The sequence below is a fragment of the Echinops telfairi genome, unplaced genomic scaffold, assembly GCF_000313985.2.
Source record: "Echinops telfairi isolate 266 unplaced genomic scaffold, ASM31398v2 ScPeMD7_7424;HRSCAF=8462, whole genome shotgun sequence".
In the NCBI taxonomy this organism is placed as follows: domain Eukaryota; kingdom Metazoa; phylum Chordata; class Mammalia; order Afrosoricida; family Tenrecidae; genus Echinops; species Echinops telfairi.
In genome coordinates, this window is record NW_022111324.1 from 1,404,772 (window position 1) to 1,420,002 (window position 15,231).

The window sequence follows — 15,231 nt, forward strand, 5'->3', positions numbered from 1 at the left end:
GCAGTCCATAGTCCTTCTAATATTCTTCCCCAACACTACAGTTCAAGTGTATTGAATATTCTCCAGTCTTTCCTATTCAATGCCTGACTTTCTCATGCATGTGGGGCCATGGTAAACATCCTGGCTTGGGTCAGGTGCCCCTTAGTCCTCAAAGTAATGGGCCTGCTTTTCAACACTTAAAGAAATCTTTTTCAGCTATGCATCATTTGATCTCTTGACTGCTGTTTCCATGAGCATTAATTGTGAATCCAAGCAAGACAAAATCCTTGACAGCTTCATTTTTAAAATCTGTTTATCATGTTACCTATTTGTGAAGAATTTGGTTTTCTTTACATTGAGTTGTAATCATACTAAAGTCTAGAATCCTTGATTTTCATCAGCAAGTGCTTCAAGTCCTCCTCACTATCGTCAAGCAAGAGCCTGTCATCTGCACGTCGCCTTCCCCCAATCCTGATACCATACTCTCCTTTATATAACCCAGTTTCTCTGATTATGATCTGCATATTCACACTGTTCCTGATTTTAAACCCTGAAGAATCCCCTTCTTTTATTCATACAGCTTCCTCTTGATCCATGTATACTTTCTGCATGAGCACCATGGACTCTCCTGGAATTTTCACTCTTCTCACGGCTATTCATAGTTTGTTGTGGGCCACACAGTGGAACGACTTAGCATCGTCATTATTCTCTGCTTTGAGCTAAGACTGGTTTAACATCAGCAATGACACGTCTTGGTCCATGCTCTCTTCTGAATCCTGTCTGAATTTCTGGCAACTCCATGTCCATGTACTGTTGCAACCATTGAATGAAATTTTTTTGCAATATTTTACTTGCATGTGATATTAATGATATTGTTCTATGACTTAAGCATTCTATTAGGTGACCTTTCTTTGGAATGGGTGCAAAGATGGATTTCTTCCAATCAGTTTGTCAAGTAACTGTCTTCCAAATTTCCTGGCATAGACAAGTGTGGGGGGAGGCCAGATGCTTAATCCTCCCTGAAGGCAATGCTGTGCTGGAGACAATGGGTTATTTCTCTCTCTCTCTCTTGGAAGCTTACCACCATTAGCTTGGTTCCTGTAGGCGGAGTTTACACCCTACTGATAATGGTTCCTATGGAGACCCAGAGAACCGGTCAAGTCAAGCTGCCATCCGAAATCTAGGATCCGCCCATCTTGCCGCATGTACACCCCCAATCCCTCCTCTTCCTATTGCTTGGATACCCCTAGATCACCCCCTCCCATTACTGTAATACCTATAGCACAACCCCTTTCTGTGACGTATGTCTTCACCTGTAATTAGGGGGCTTGCAGGTCCCCAGAGAATATAAACGCTTGGGGAGCATTAAAGCCGCCACGCAGCTCACAGCACAGGTGGAGCAGACAGGAAGTGTGAGTAAATGTACCATAGACTATGAGTAAATGTATCATAGATTGTTGTACATGGAAATAATGGTAGTAACAAGAAATTCTTGATACTGTAGGATTCACAATTTGTCTGGTTATGCTGGTTTGTGATGACAACTGCTACCATACCGTATACAGGTAACAAATTTCCTTTTTTTTTGTTCAACAATAGATGTGTACCATATTCTTCTTCATGGAAAAATAAGCTATTCTCTGAAAATAAGACCCAGTGCATCTTTGGGAGCCAAAATTAATATAAGACACCGTCTAATTTTGAGGGAAACAGGGTAGAATCTTTCAGTTTTGCAACTTGAGGCTTGATTTTTTTTGTCTGAAGCTCTTTCAGATGAAGATGTGCTGAGTGTTCTTCCGTTTTCTAAGTCTGAGACTTGCAACTTTCATTATAATACTTTGCCTTCTCTGATTGACCTTTGAAATGTCTGTTCAGGTCTTTAAGTTGGTCATTTCTTCCATGTGCCTTAGCTATTTGATGGTTAAAGGCAAGTTTCAGAGGCCCTCTGAAATCCACTGCGATCTGTCTTTATTTCTTGTCTTTTTAACGACTTTTTCTGTCTTGATGTGGGATGTTCTTGATGTCCTCCTGCAGCTCTCCGGGTATTCTGTCACTGATGTTCATGCTTCGAACCTGTTCTTGAGATGCTCTCAAAAGTCTGGTGGGATAATAGACACAAGGTCATTTTTGACTCTTGTGGATTTGTTTTCATTTTCTTCAATATCAGCCTGGATTTCCGTATGAGCTAATGGTGATTTGTTCCACAGCGAGCAGGTTCAGTTTAGCGACTAAGCGTGAGCTTCTCCGTGGTTTCTGCCCACAGATTGAGTCGATTTGATTTCTGTGTATTCCATCTGAACAAGCCCATATGTACAGTCACTGTGTGCATGGTTGTAAAGGTATTTGCTATGAAGAAGTCACTGCTCTCGCAAAATCCTATCATGTGATCTCCAGCTTCTTTTCTATGAGCAAGGACATCTTTTCCCAATATTGTTCCTTCCTTTGTTTCCAACATTTGCATTCTAGAATATTGGCAAGGGAACAAACTAAACACAGTTAAAAATATTGTTGACAATTAGTGATACATGTAGCTCATGTCCCTAAACAATTTGTGTGGAATTCGGCAGAAAGGGAAGAAGAAGGGCAGCTCGAAGGAGCGGCTGTTTGGGTGTGAACCTTCCCCAAAGGTTCCAGAACCAATTTAAAAGAGGAAGAAGCGCATGTCTGCTGACTGCAGAACAGGATAGGCCACTGGGCTTGTTATCAAATGCAAAAGGTATATCATCTCATTATATTACATGACTTGTAAAAATTGTACCGGTAACAAAAAGGTAGGTTTGACTGACGGTCAGGGCTTGAAGGCCTGAATTCTTTGGAGGCACAGTCAGAAAGAAAAATCTGATAGCGTGTGGATGGTAAAAATGGGTTCATGGAGGAACTTAGGAAGGTTTAAATCTTTTTCTTCCCTATCCACTAATCAGTGCTCTTCTTCGCGAGGAACTCTGGAAATAAAAACTAAATGCATCCCCTCTCTGTTCCTTGGGTTTCTTTGTCCAGCTGTCTGCCGCTACCCTCTGGGCATGTCAGGAGGCCACATTCCAGATGAGGACATCACAGCTTCCAGTCAGTGGTCAGACTCCACAGCTGCCAAATATGGAAGGTGAGAATGACTGCTCCAGGCAATCCTGGGGTTTGGGCCGGACAGATACGCTGGACATTGAGCCCTGCCTCGGGAGGCTGGAAAAGTGGGGTGGTACTTGGCAGTAGCTGGTGGGAACAGAGGATGAACATCAAGGGGGCTCACTCTGCTCTGTGCATTCTCAGAGGGGGAATCCAGGTGCTGATCTGGCAGCCCCGTCCCAACCACACTACCAACACAGGGGCTACAGAAGGTGGACCATCTCTTTCAGAGATGAGACAGCGCAGGTAATGGAGGCCACTAGAAGTTAGAAACGATGGTCCTCTTTGGTGAGTGACTCTGACACATTATTTACAGTGCAAAGGATCAAGGATGTAACAGTCACTCCGCTTCGCAATAAGGGCCTCCCTTCTCTCAAGGGTCTCTTGTACAGAAGAGCCATCCTTACCCAGAAATAGAATGAGGTCACTTTTAGAATTTCTATGAACATATAGTCTATCAACTATAGCATCAAAAGCAATCAACTAAAACTGTTCTACTGACTGGGGCTTATTATTTTGAACCCAATTAATTTGGGGTAAAGTATTCATTTCCTTTAAGTAAGAAGAACCTTAGTATCACAAGCAACCTTGCTAAGTAGTCTCCAAAATGCATATCTTAGATCGTGACAGAGTAAAGGGAAGATCGACAAGTTGGATCAGAGAGAAAGTGGCTTCTGGGAGAGAAGGGCACATTCTAAGGAAAGGGGGGGGTATAAGAAGAGGTTCCAAGATAAACTCCATATTGACTTTGCCACTTTTCTCAGTGGGAGCGCTGCCTAGGGGGACAAAGATAAAGTCTGATGATTGACTTTTTCCCTGACATGCTCGTACCCATCACGGTCACTTTGGGTTTCCATAGCTTTTTTGCTGGGCTTCCATACCCATCCTGCTTGTAACAATCCCACTGCATAGCACAGCCCACACTGGAGATCTTACTGTCCTTCCATCCTTACTCCCAGTGGCTCTACAACATGGTATTTAAGCAAGGGATGGCTAGGGTTACTAAGCCGAGGCTGGAATGGGGGGAGCAGAGGTGGTGGTAAAATGACTTGGTGAGAACATGGAAGGTAAAATCATGTACTTTCCTTCTAGGCCTCTATTGAAATCATGGCAGGGCTTTACGCGACAGGTGTTCGTCTGCCAGGCATAGCTCTGCCCTCATAGATAAATAGTGCTGAAAGTCTTACCATATCTCCACACGCATAGCATGTGTAACCCGTGTCCAGTCACCCACATTTTGAAGATACAGAGGTTAACACTTCGTGTATCACAGTCTGATAAGAACTCCTACACCTGTATAAAATCCTTTGCTCAACTGTGCTTTGTCATGGACTAAAATAATGTCACTCTCAGTAAAGTGGCTGTAAGCTCCATGGGGAAGATCTAAGATGTACTACAATGAGATGACAATGATGTCTCCAAGGGGACCTTAGAGGAACTATAGCTCTATGGATGGATTTTGAACTCTCATGTGTTCGTAGACCACATTCATAGAACAATTCATTCTTCTGAATTTGCCCTGCAAAAGGAGATCACTGAAGTTTTGGGCGCCAAGCAAAGTGTGGTGAAGAAATCAGATGGTGCTCTACTCTCATGAAAAATAGTATCTGGGCTCTTATAGACTGTCTCAAAACAAGATTATCTAACAAGAAGTCAAAGGAGTCAGCTAAGTCTACACGGAAGAAACATATCAGCCTGGGTGATCCAAGGGATGTGAATGATAAGATCCAACCCAGAGAGGAGAAGGAACAGAACCAGTGCCTCAATTCTACACCCCCGGTTTGCAGAAAGTGGTGGATGAAAGTGGTAGCCCAAAATCCATCTGCAGGGTCCCTATGTGGATCAAGCCCCTGGTGAATCCCCAATTCACATAGAGTAGGAACATTAATAGCCCTCCTATCAGACAAAGCATTGTAAAGTGGCGTTTAGCAGCTGTACTTAGATTGGAACTGAACTGAATGAGAATTTATTCTACATTTTTAATATTCTCTTCTTTCTGTTAGATTCAGGTCTTTCTCTAATTTACATAGTCATTGCTGCTGGGTCCTGGTTTGTTGTTTGCCATTATTTTGTACATTTATCTGTGTAGGGAACCTGGCATAGGTGGAGCTCCAAAGACAGTAGCGATTTGCTTGCGGGCATGGGAGGGGAGAATGGGGAGGTGGATGAGGAAGTGCAAACATTAATGGCTCCAGCCAGAAGAAGTTCCAAAGTAAATTGTGCCAGTGATTGCAGAATAATATGGTAATTATAGAGCAATACATGTAAAAACTCAAGGTAATGAATGAAGGCTACATGTGATCTCCAGAGCTTTACTCCCTGGTGATGGTTGGCTTTGGTTTCCTGGTGCCCTCAGAAGAAGAAACTGATCACAGGTGGGTGCTGCGGTGGCAGTCTGCCTAGTGGGAAGGACTCATGAGTCAATCTGGACCAGGCTCCCAGTTGGCTATTTGCCCTGAGGGCAGGGCAGTGGTTTGCTGTGGATTGGTCAATGATTCTATGGTTTCCTGATCTTCTCCCTTCTCACCACGTTTTGCCCTTGAAGGCTGGACTCAGAAGAAGGGGATGGAGCCTGGTGCCCTGAGATTCCAGTGGAACCCGATGATCTGAAGGAGTTTCTGCAGATTGACTTGCACACCTTGCACTTTATCACTCTGGTGGGGACCCAGGGGCGCCATGCAGGGGGCCATGGCATTGAGTTTGCCCCCATGTACAAGATCACTTACAGCCGAGATGGCACTCGCTGGATCTCGTGGAGGAACCGGGAAGGGAAACAGGTAGGAAGAAGAGACATCCAGACCTTTAATCAGACTCAGACTAAGAAAGGAATTGCATACGTTGACCGTGTGGACGTGGCCTGCCATCTTCTTGTAAATGTGCCACACGGGTGAGTAGAAACACAGCTCCTTAATGAAAAATGAAGGGGAGGAAAAGAGAGTTCTACACTTTAAAAATACTTAGCATGATCACCTTGTTATACATATTTGACCACACTAATATTTTTTGGGGAAAAATATTTTGTTAAGGAGAGGTGTTCTGAAAAACAATGGTGATGTTGAGGGTGACGTCAGTACAAAAAGTCAGCATCTCCTCACTGTTTTCTGTCTCCATAGGTGCTGGTTGGGAACAATAACCCCTATGACATAATCCTAAAGGACTTGGAACCACCCATTGTGGCCAGATTGGTTCGCTTCATCCCAGTCACTGACCACTCCATGAACGTGTGCATGCGGGTGGAGCTTTATGGCTGTGTCTGGCTAGGTAGGTCCCTGACAGAGGGAGCTGGTAGAGTCCTTTAAAACCCCCAACCCCAGGGAAAGAAAGGCAAGCAAATCAGAAGGGATGGGCTCTGGAATCCCTAGAGTGAAGCGATTCCCTCTTGGTGCCCCGCACTGGGAATAATGCACTCTTCAGAGCCACTCTGTTGACTTCTGCTCAGGAGTGGTCTTAAGAGTATTCCTTGCGCACCCGGATGGAGTCCTGAGTAGATGTACTGCATAAACTTGTACCTCAGGTAGTCAGGAGTCACAGGCTCATCTCCTTTCCCAAGGTATTGACACTGTTGTGTTTCCTTTGGCAGATGGCTTGGTGTCTTACAGTGCTCCAGCTGGGCAGCAGTTTGTACTCCCCGGAGGCTCCGTCGTTTATCTGAATGATTCTGTCTATGATGGAGCCATTGGGTACAGGTAAATTCTGGTTTCTGATCATCCAAATGGGAAAAGGGCTACTAGGAGGGAACTGTATTTTTTCATGGCTTGGCATCAATGGCTAATCAATCAGTCAACTAGTATGCAAGAGCATTTAGATGAAGTCAACTACATGGTCTTCATTCACAGGGAACTTAGAGAGTTGGTTTAGAAAGATAGAGTAATAACACAGGAAACAATGTTCACAAAGCAAGGCTAAACTATGTGATGCCATATTTTTTGAGCTTCAAAATAGGACATGTGGCTGCTCACAAATACTGACCTCCTTCTGAGAAAAACCAACTAGAGGAACTGAAGTGATAAGAACAATTAATAAATTGGATAGCTAAACAAATTGAGGAAGGATGAGTCTATACATTTAAATGTGTCAGAAGTTGGGTATAGAACGAAACTAGTAAGATTAGGCAATTTTCTAGTAATGATTGTTAGGTAAGAGAGAGGATTGGAGAGCAGGCAGAGCTGGGGGATATGCATGATCTGACCATAACAGAACTCCAACCAAATGCACTGCCATCAAGTCAATGCTGACTCATGGTGAGTCCCTGTGCGTTTCCAAGACCACGACTGTTTACCGGAGTAGAAAGCCCAGGCTCTCCTACAGAGCTGCTGGTGGTTTCAAACTGCCAACCATTTGGATAGCAGCCCAACATGTAACCACTACACCACCAGGGCTCCTACAGAAGAAAATAGGGCTGGGAAAAAAAGAAAGAACCAGTGGATAGGTCTGAACTAGACCAATGGAGGGCCGTGGTGGAGAAATGATCACAGAGAGTAGCAATTTAAGGCGAGGCAGGGATTGATCCCATCCATTCCATGTTACTCGAAGCCATGCTATCGTTCTCGTATCCCAGTCCAACACTTCTCTCTCTTAGATTGATCGTTATCTGCAAAGATTGTGTCAATGAGAGGAATTAGACAAAAGAAAGTCCAGATTGGTCTTAAATCATGGAGATTCCTAGTGGCTGAGAGAGGGAGGGATTCATGAGTCTTAGAAAAGGGAGTGAGGGATTTATAGAACTTCCATTGGCCTACGTGTAGACAACAAAACACAACTTCCTAGCTCCATCCTCTGGTTCTTCTATTCCTTGTCGCTTTCTTTCCATTTACTTAGTCCTTGCTATTTCTCATTTGTGTAAAACATGTTAGCATCATTTCACTTAGCCAAAATCAAACAACACATACTCAAGGCACAGAGAAAATTGGAGATCAATTGAATTTAGTCCAATTCAATAAGCCAGTGCTAATCATCTATATAATATACAAAGAATTTAGATAGGTATAGTGGGTATCTTGGGATAATGAAGTCATTGATACTGCCTTTAGGAACTCATAGTTAGGAATGGAAATTCATATGATATAATTAAGACATGTCTTCCTAGCTTTCTGGGATCTAAAGGTTTCTGGGTAGAAACACACAGCATTGAGAATGACAACACCTGCATTCATGTAACTTTTAAGTTATGGAATTTCCATGGTAATTATGTCTTCTAAATCATATGACATTTAAATGATAAAAATCTATAACAAAACATTCTCTAAAATGTTAAACACCTGTGAATTATTATCTGATTGGCGGGCCACTGGGGAAAAAATTGTGAAATCTGAAATGGGGACCAAAGAATGGGTAGACTTTTCACAGTTAGAGATTCTTGAAATAGCATTGTAAGAGGAGGAAATGACATCAAAAACAAGCAACAACTAAGGTTTATTTTTAGGGGAATATCTAGGAAACATCAACTGTTTAGTTTAACTGTGGGCCATGTTTATGTAGCAAAGTAGTAGATGAGAAGTCCAGCAAGGCAGATTGTCACATTTTGGAATAACTTGGATGTCAGAGGCAGGAATTCCTTTTCTCCTCTACTGCTACCTTCTCTTCTTCCTTCTCCTCCCCTTATCATCCTCCTCCTCCTAAATCACTGAAGAACTTTTAAGTTTAGGACATGAGTGAAGATATGCTTTCAGTAGATTATTCAAGCCTCCTCGAAAGCTGAGATTTGGCTAGAGAAAGGAGGTAATGAGGGATATTTTGTCATTCCAAATCCCATTGGTTGGGAAGAATTAAGGACCAAAGTTATAATAGTGACATTGGCTATGAGAATAAGGAAGAGGCCTTCATTTAGGGGACTATTTGCAATCTCATTTGATGACAAGAAAGCATTAGATAAAGCATGCCAATATAGGTTGCTGAAACCACGGACATGTCAGTGATTCATTCAGTATATCTACTTTGAGTGTCTGCTGTGCAAAGGGGCGCCTTGGTGGTGCAATGGCTAAGTGCTAGGCGGAAAACTGAGAGCTGGGCATAACCCACACAATAGTTTCATGGGAGAAAGACCTACCTGGTGACCTGCTCCCATAAGAAGTATGGTCTGGGAACCCCTAAGGACAGTTCTACTAGAGAGCACCCAACAGCAACAACAACTGCGCATTCAACACCTGGTTCCCATTCAACACCTACATCCCAGCAAACTTGGCCAATCAAAACATAGACTAGGAGTGGAAAAGACTGCTGAGCTCGAAAAACAAAAGTAAATCCAATACCAGAGACTCTCATGAAACCCATGAATTTTACACTATCAGACTAACATTCTACAAGTTTAATTAAAATTATATATAAGTTAGAATTTAAATGTTGACAATAAGAATATAGATATATACACCTATATACTTTTTGTTTGATGTATTGGGTAGGAGATGTTGGATAGAGATAGATTATGGATTCTCTGAAGTGGATTAAATAAACAATGATAACACAGAGTCAAAGAGAGTGAGAAAAATTCCTAATATGATCTGGGACCATTTTTGTTTTTTTAGTGATGTGACAAATGCTGCTATATAATATATTGCTTATTCCATAATTAATTCCCTTGTTGATGCCTTGATTTATCAATTATATCATATAAAGATTTTGTTACATTCAGTCAAGGATAGTCAAGAATAGTCAAGGATACAGTGGATTATGGAAAGCTTTTAAAAATATAATAAGAATTATTTAAGAGATTTACTATTTAAGGGGTAGGCATCAATTACATATTTTATAAAATTTGTTTTTGTGAGATTTTTCCTCCAGTGATACAGGAAAAACGAGTCCATATTGCAAAGCACATATGAAGTTTCATAATCATTTAAACTCCAAGTTCAGCTCTCATAACATCAGGGTGAAGAAGCTGAGCCAAAGCTCTTCGTGAATGTGTGATTAACTCCAGGTTCCTCTCTTCCGTTTCCTTCTCTCTTTCTGGCCTGAGCAGCATGACGGAAGGGCTGGGCCAGTTGACAGATGGGGTGTCTGGCCTGGATGACTTCACCCAGACCCATGAATACCATGTGTGGCCTGGCTATGACTACGTGGGTTGGCGGAATGAGAGCACCACCAATGGCTACATTGAGATCATGTTTGAATTTGATCGCATCAGGAATTTCACTACCATGAAGGTCAGTGGTCTCAGGTGCAGCAGGATTTCTGCAGGGAGGCCAAAATCATAGCTGGTAGAGAAAGCCTGGTTAGAAAGAATCTGGGCCAACACCACTTGTCCTGGATTCAGAAGCATATTCAGCCACTACCTACTTGGATGCATTGTGCAAGTCACTTATCTCTCTGGGCTGTTTTCTTCATTTTTTGATGAAAGGATTAGATGAAGCCATTGGCTGTCAGTGTATTGCAGCACCAATGTTGACTTAGGCTTTAGACACAGTAGCCACAGTGTCTCCTTGACTTTTAGGGTCAATGAATATGGTTACGTTTTAAAAACCAATACAACTATACAATTGGATTATTATTGTTTTTTTAGCTTTGATAGCTAGAGCTGGGTGGAGGTAGGGGTGGAGTCCAACCTGCCCATTAGATCTGTTGATACCTCCTTATGGTTGTGGCCTTTTATACGAATTGCAGTGAGAACTTCTCTCTTTCTTTTTTTAAAAAATATCACTTTATTAGGGGCTCATACAACTCTTATCACAATCCATACATACATCAATTGTGTAAAGCACATTTGTACATTCATTGCCCTCATCATTCTCAAAACATTTGCTCTCCACCTAAGCCCCTGGCATCAGCTCCTCATTTTTCCCCTCTCTCCCCGCTCCCCACTCCCTCATGAGCCCTTAATAATTTATATATTATTATGTTGTCATATCTTGCCCTGTCCGATGTCTCCCTTCACCCACTTTTCTGTTGTCCTTCCCCAAGGGAGGAGGTCACATGTAGATCCTTGTGATCGGTCCCCCATTTCCAACCCCTCCCTCTACCCTCCCAGTATTGCCACTCACACCACTGGTGCTGAAGGGATCATTCGCCTTGGATTCCCTGTGTTTCTGGTTCCTATCTATACCAGTGTACATCCTCTGGTCTAGCCAGACTTGCAAGGTGGAATTGGGATCATAATAGTGAGGGAGGAGGAAGCATTTAGGAACTAGAGGAAAGTGGTATGTTTCATCAAGAACGTCTCTCTTTCTTGTGGCTCTTTGCTTCCTGCTTCCTGGCATGAGTGTCTGGCTGTGGGACTGCTAGCTCATGTGACACCTGAAAACAAGAACAATGAAATTAAAATCATTCATTAATCAGCTTTGGTCTTTCTGAGTTCCCAGCAGTTCCCAGAAACTTCTTTTTAACCAGCTTATTCCAGGTCAAAATCATTCAAAGCATTGTTCTGCAATATAAGGTGCCAGAAACTTTTAAGGAACTGACTGGAGTCCTTTGCTTTCAAGGCCAAACAAGTCCTCGGCATATTTTAATTTTTTTCTGAGATAAATAAAAAGTAAAAGATGTCTCCCAAGATTTATTTTTGCCTCTAGGTAATTCACTGCCAAAATTTTCTTAAAGAAAAGTTAAAATGTAACATGAAAATCTACTAATGCATTTAAAAATATATTGTATTCATTAAATAAATATGTAGGTCCACATGGGAATGAAATCCTATACTATTTATTTGCATTCCAAGAGAATTCCCAAAACATCTGTGGGAAAGATTATTACCTTCCCCACAGGCCACTTATCCAACACTTTGCAGATTTTCAAACATCTGAAAAATCTGTTAAAGTTGTAGATGGTATTTCTTTGATTTTTTTTGAATCCTGTTCCATTGACTTGTGTTCAATAAACTGGAACAGTTAATTCATCCCAAGAAAGGGATTAACACATGTTTTCATCATTAAAACATTTTGGAGAAATTCAAACAGAAAAGTTAGATACATTTTCTCCATTCCTCTGGGTCATGCTATGCGGAAAGAGCACTGGACTAGGAGTCTATGGATCTGAACCCAGTCCTGCTGTTGACTGACCAGGAGGAAATCACAGCTTCTCTGAGCTCCCATTGTCTCATTAGTATGAATAGTTTACACTAGGTCATAGATTCCCAAATTTATTTTGCCTACTGCGCCCCTTTTAGAAAAAGAATAAAATAAAACTACTCAATATTCCCCCCATCCAAGATCAAGTGTAGGCATCTGCTTTTGCAGTGCCCCTAGATCCTCTATCACACCCCTTGGGTTTCCATTTTGGGAAACACTGAACTAGATGATTTTAAAGGTTTCCACTAGATTTAATATTCTATGAACCCTATTTTGAAGGATATCCTTGGCCTGTTTCTCTAATCATTAAAATTCTACACACGCTACTTTCTCCTTCAGCTGAAAAATCAATTCTGAACAGCATTTCCATATCAACAACCCAAAACCTGACTAGGAGTACTGAAAACTGTTAAAGTTGCAATTCAAAGGCTTAAACAAAACAGCAAAGCAAAATCAAGAACTATATACCTAGAGCAGCGATTCTCAACCTGTGGGATGTGACCCTTTTGGGGGTTGAATGACCCTTTCACAGGGGTTGCTCTATTCATAACAGTAGCAAAATTGCAGTTATGAAGTAGCAACAAAAATAATGTTATAGTTGGGGGGTCACCACAGATGAGGAACTGTTTTAAAGGGTCGCAGCATTAGGAAGGTCGAGAACCACTGCCCTAGAGAGAGAGAGAACAGTGCTTTTCCAGCCTGTGAAGTCTTTATATTCAGGAAAGTTGTTGTTGTGGGTGGTGTGCTAGTGGCCAACAACGCTGAACTTTCCACATAGGCCTGACCCAGAGAACGAGTTGCTGAACTTCCACAGAAAGTTGTTAGTTACAAATTTGAACATTTCACTTGTTGAAGGCTGTTGACCACAGTGAGGAGTAACAGAAAAAAATACTGTGAAATATTTTTAGCAGATGACCCCTAAAAGCCACACCTGTACCCTAAAAGCCACAAAGTACCTGTGGCAATAGGCTAGGCAATCACCCAAACCCCCTAATCTCCATAGATCTTCTTCTGTGGGTCATAAAGTACTAATGAAGGAGATTGGATACCCCCATCATATGGCCTTATCCAAATGTAATTGTAAAATAATGAAGTTTTGTACCACTGAATAAATATTAAGACATGAGATCATGAAGAAAAAAAGAAAAGGAGAAATTATGCTAGCTAACCTATTCCTGACCAATGCACCTCATGTGTAGCTTCTGCCTATGTCAGTGGATGATATTTTAATGTCTTGCGTGCCATTATCATGTTGAACACATTTCAGAAGAGATTTAAAACTTAGATGGGGTAAGGAGAAAGGAGATCTACTTCCAAAAATCAGACAGTGGAAACACTGTGCATCACAATGGCTTGTGAAAGCGCAATGAATCCAGGTCAACATGGGGTTGATAGTGTTTTATTCCAGTGAATGGTGTCAACGATAGTAAACAACAACAATATTATGATGTCAGGTTTCTAAAGTAGACTCGTTGAGAAAGAGTGAACTGGCATTGGCAGTTCTGAGAAGGAACTTGCTCTGAGAAGGAAGTTCCATAACCATCTTCCTTTTAGTTCAAGACAGCTCAATTTCAATGATTGAGAGGATGCTAGACTCAGAGTGTGAAGGGCAAGGGAAGACTGGGTGTTGATCCAGCCCTCATTTAACAGATAGACAAACTACAGTCCTACATTGTGAAGTGTGATGGCCAGGGGAAAACAGTTTCATGGAAGTGATGGGTGGCTTGGTAACAACACATCATTGCCACTGTAAAATCCCTTGGAGGGGTAAGTCCAGAAGATTCCAGAGCACCAACTCTTCTCTAAGGATGCTGCTCAGAGCAATATGCAAGTTCAGGATCTACTAGGTAAGCCAGCATTAAGTCCACATGGCACTTGATAAGATTAACTGGTAACTCACATACCTCTTTTCCTGCCAGGTCCACTGCAACAATATGTTTGCGAAAGGTGTGAAGATCTTTAAGGAGGTACAGTGCTACTTCCGCTCTGAAGCCAATGAATGGGAACCTAATGCTATCTCCTTCCCTCTTGTCTTGGATGACGTCAACCCCAGTGCTCGATTTGTCACAGTGCCCCTCCACCACCGCATGGCCAGTGCCATCAAATGCCAGTACCATTTTGCTGACACTTGGATGATGTTCAGTGAGATCACCTTCCAATCAGGTAGGGAACACAAAGGCCCTTTGGGGAAGTGGGCGCAGGGTGATGACGGAGGAACGCATATGCCCAGAGATTCTCATTAGCAGGTCTCCAAGAAGAGTGGGTATCTTCTAATTGGTGGGTAGAGGAAACCCTTTGGGTGACTAGTTGGGCACTGTGTTAGGCTGGGTTGACTACAGAAACAAATCCAGTGAAACTCATATATATGTATAAGAGAGAGCTTTATATCAGGAAGTAATTATGTATCAAACAAATATCTCAGCCAGTCCAGATCAAGTCCAGAAGTTCGATACTAGTCCATAAGTCTGACACTAGTCCTTAAGTCCCTCTTCAGACTCACACAACCACATGCAACAATACAGAATGTAGGAAGATCACGGGCACATGGGTGTGAAGTCTTGTGGATCCACTGGCGATGGCTGCATCACAGGGCTTGTAAGTCTCAGTGTGGCTCTCCAGCAGGAAGATGAAAGCAGAGGGAGCAGGGGGGAGGTTCCTGGGACCCCCCTTATTAGAAGGCCACACCCACAAGGAGGTACCAGCAGGCTGTGACCTGATCCACAGGCTAGACTCCACCCTTACATTCCATATATCAACTTGACACGCAATTATGTAACTATCACAGAAGGGTAGGAATTAGTTGTGAATTTGGTGGAATATGTAATTACCTCTTTTCTCTCATACATTATACTCGAAGAGATGTAAGATAAATAGTTAAAAAAATATATATATATATATATATATATAGAGAGAGAGAGAATACGATGTGCCAAAACCTTTTTATAAACGAAGGCAGTTAATAGGATGCACACCTAGGCGCTAATGAAATATTTAAATGGAAATTTGCAAGATCCTCATTCATCTATCTATCACTCAGTTTCCTTTCTTTGTTTTTAAATACTTTATTGACTTTTTTAGTGACAGTCTACAGAGCAAGTTAGGATCCCGTTTGACACTTTTCTTTTCTTTTTTTTTTTTT

At 42.0% G+C, this 15,231-nt stretch overlaps 1 protein-coding gene across 1 annotated transcript in view; it reads left to right on the plus strand.

The window, feature by feature from the left end:
- DDR2 (discoidin domain receptor tyrosine kinase 2) overlaps nt 1-15,231 on the plus strand; it is a 92,163-nt gene that overhangs the window by 33,546 nt on the left and 43,386 nt on the right. Inside the window, exons 3-8 of the mRNA XM_004706770.2 lie at nt 2,977-3,079; nt 5,645-5,876; nt 6,213-6,360; nt 6,680-6,785; nt 10,055-10,238; nt 14,012-14,255. Of these exons, the coding sequence (XP_004706827.2) occupies nt 2,977-3,079; nt 5,645-5,876; nt 6,213-6,360; nt 6,680-6,785; nt 10,055-10,238; nt 14,012-14,255 (1,017 nt within the window). The remainder of the gene's footprint in view (nt 1-2,976; nt 3,080-5,644; nt 5,877-6,212; nt 6,361-6,679; nt 6,786-10,054; nt 10,239-14,011; nt 14,256-15,231) is intronic.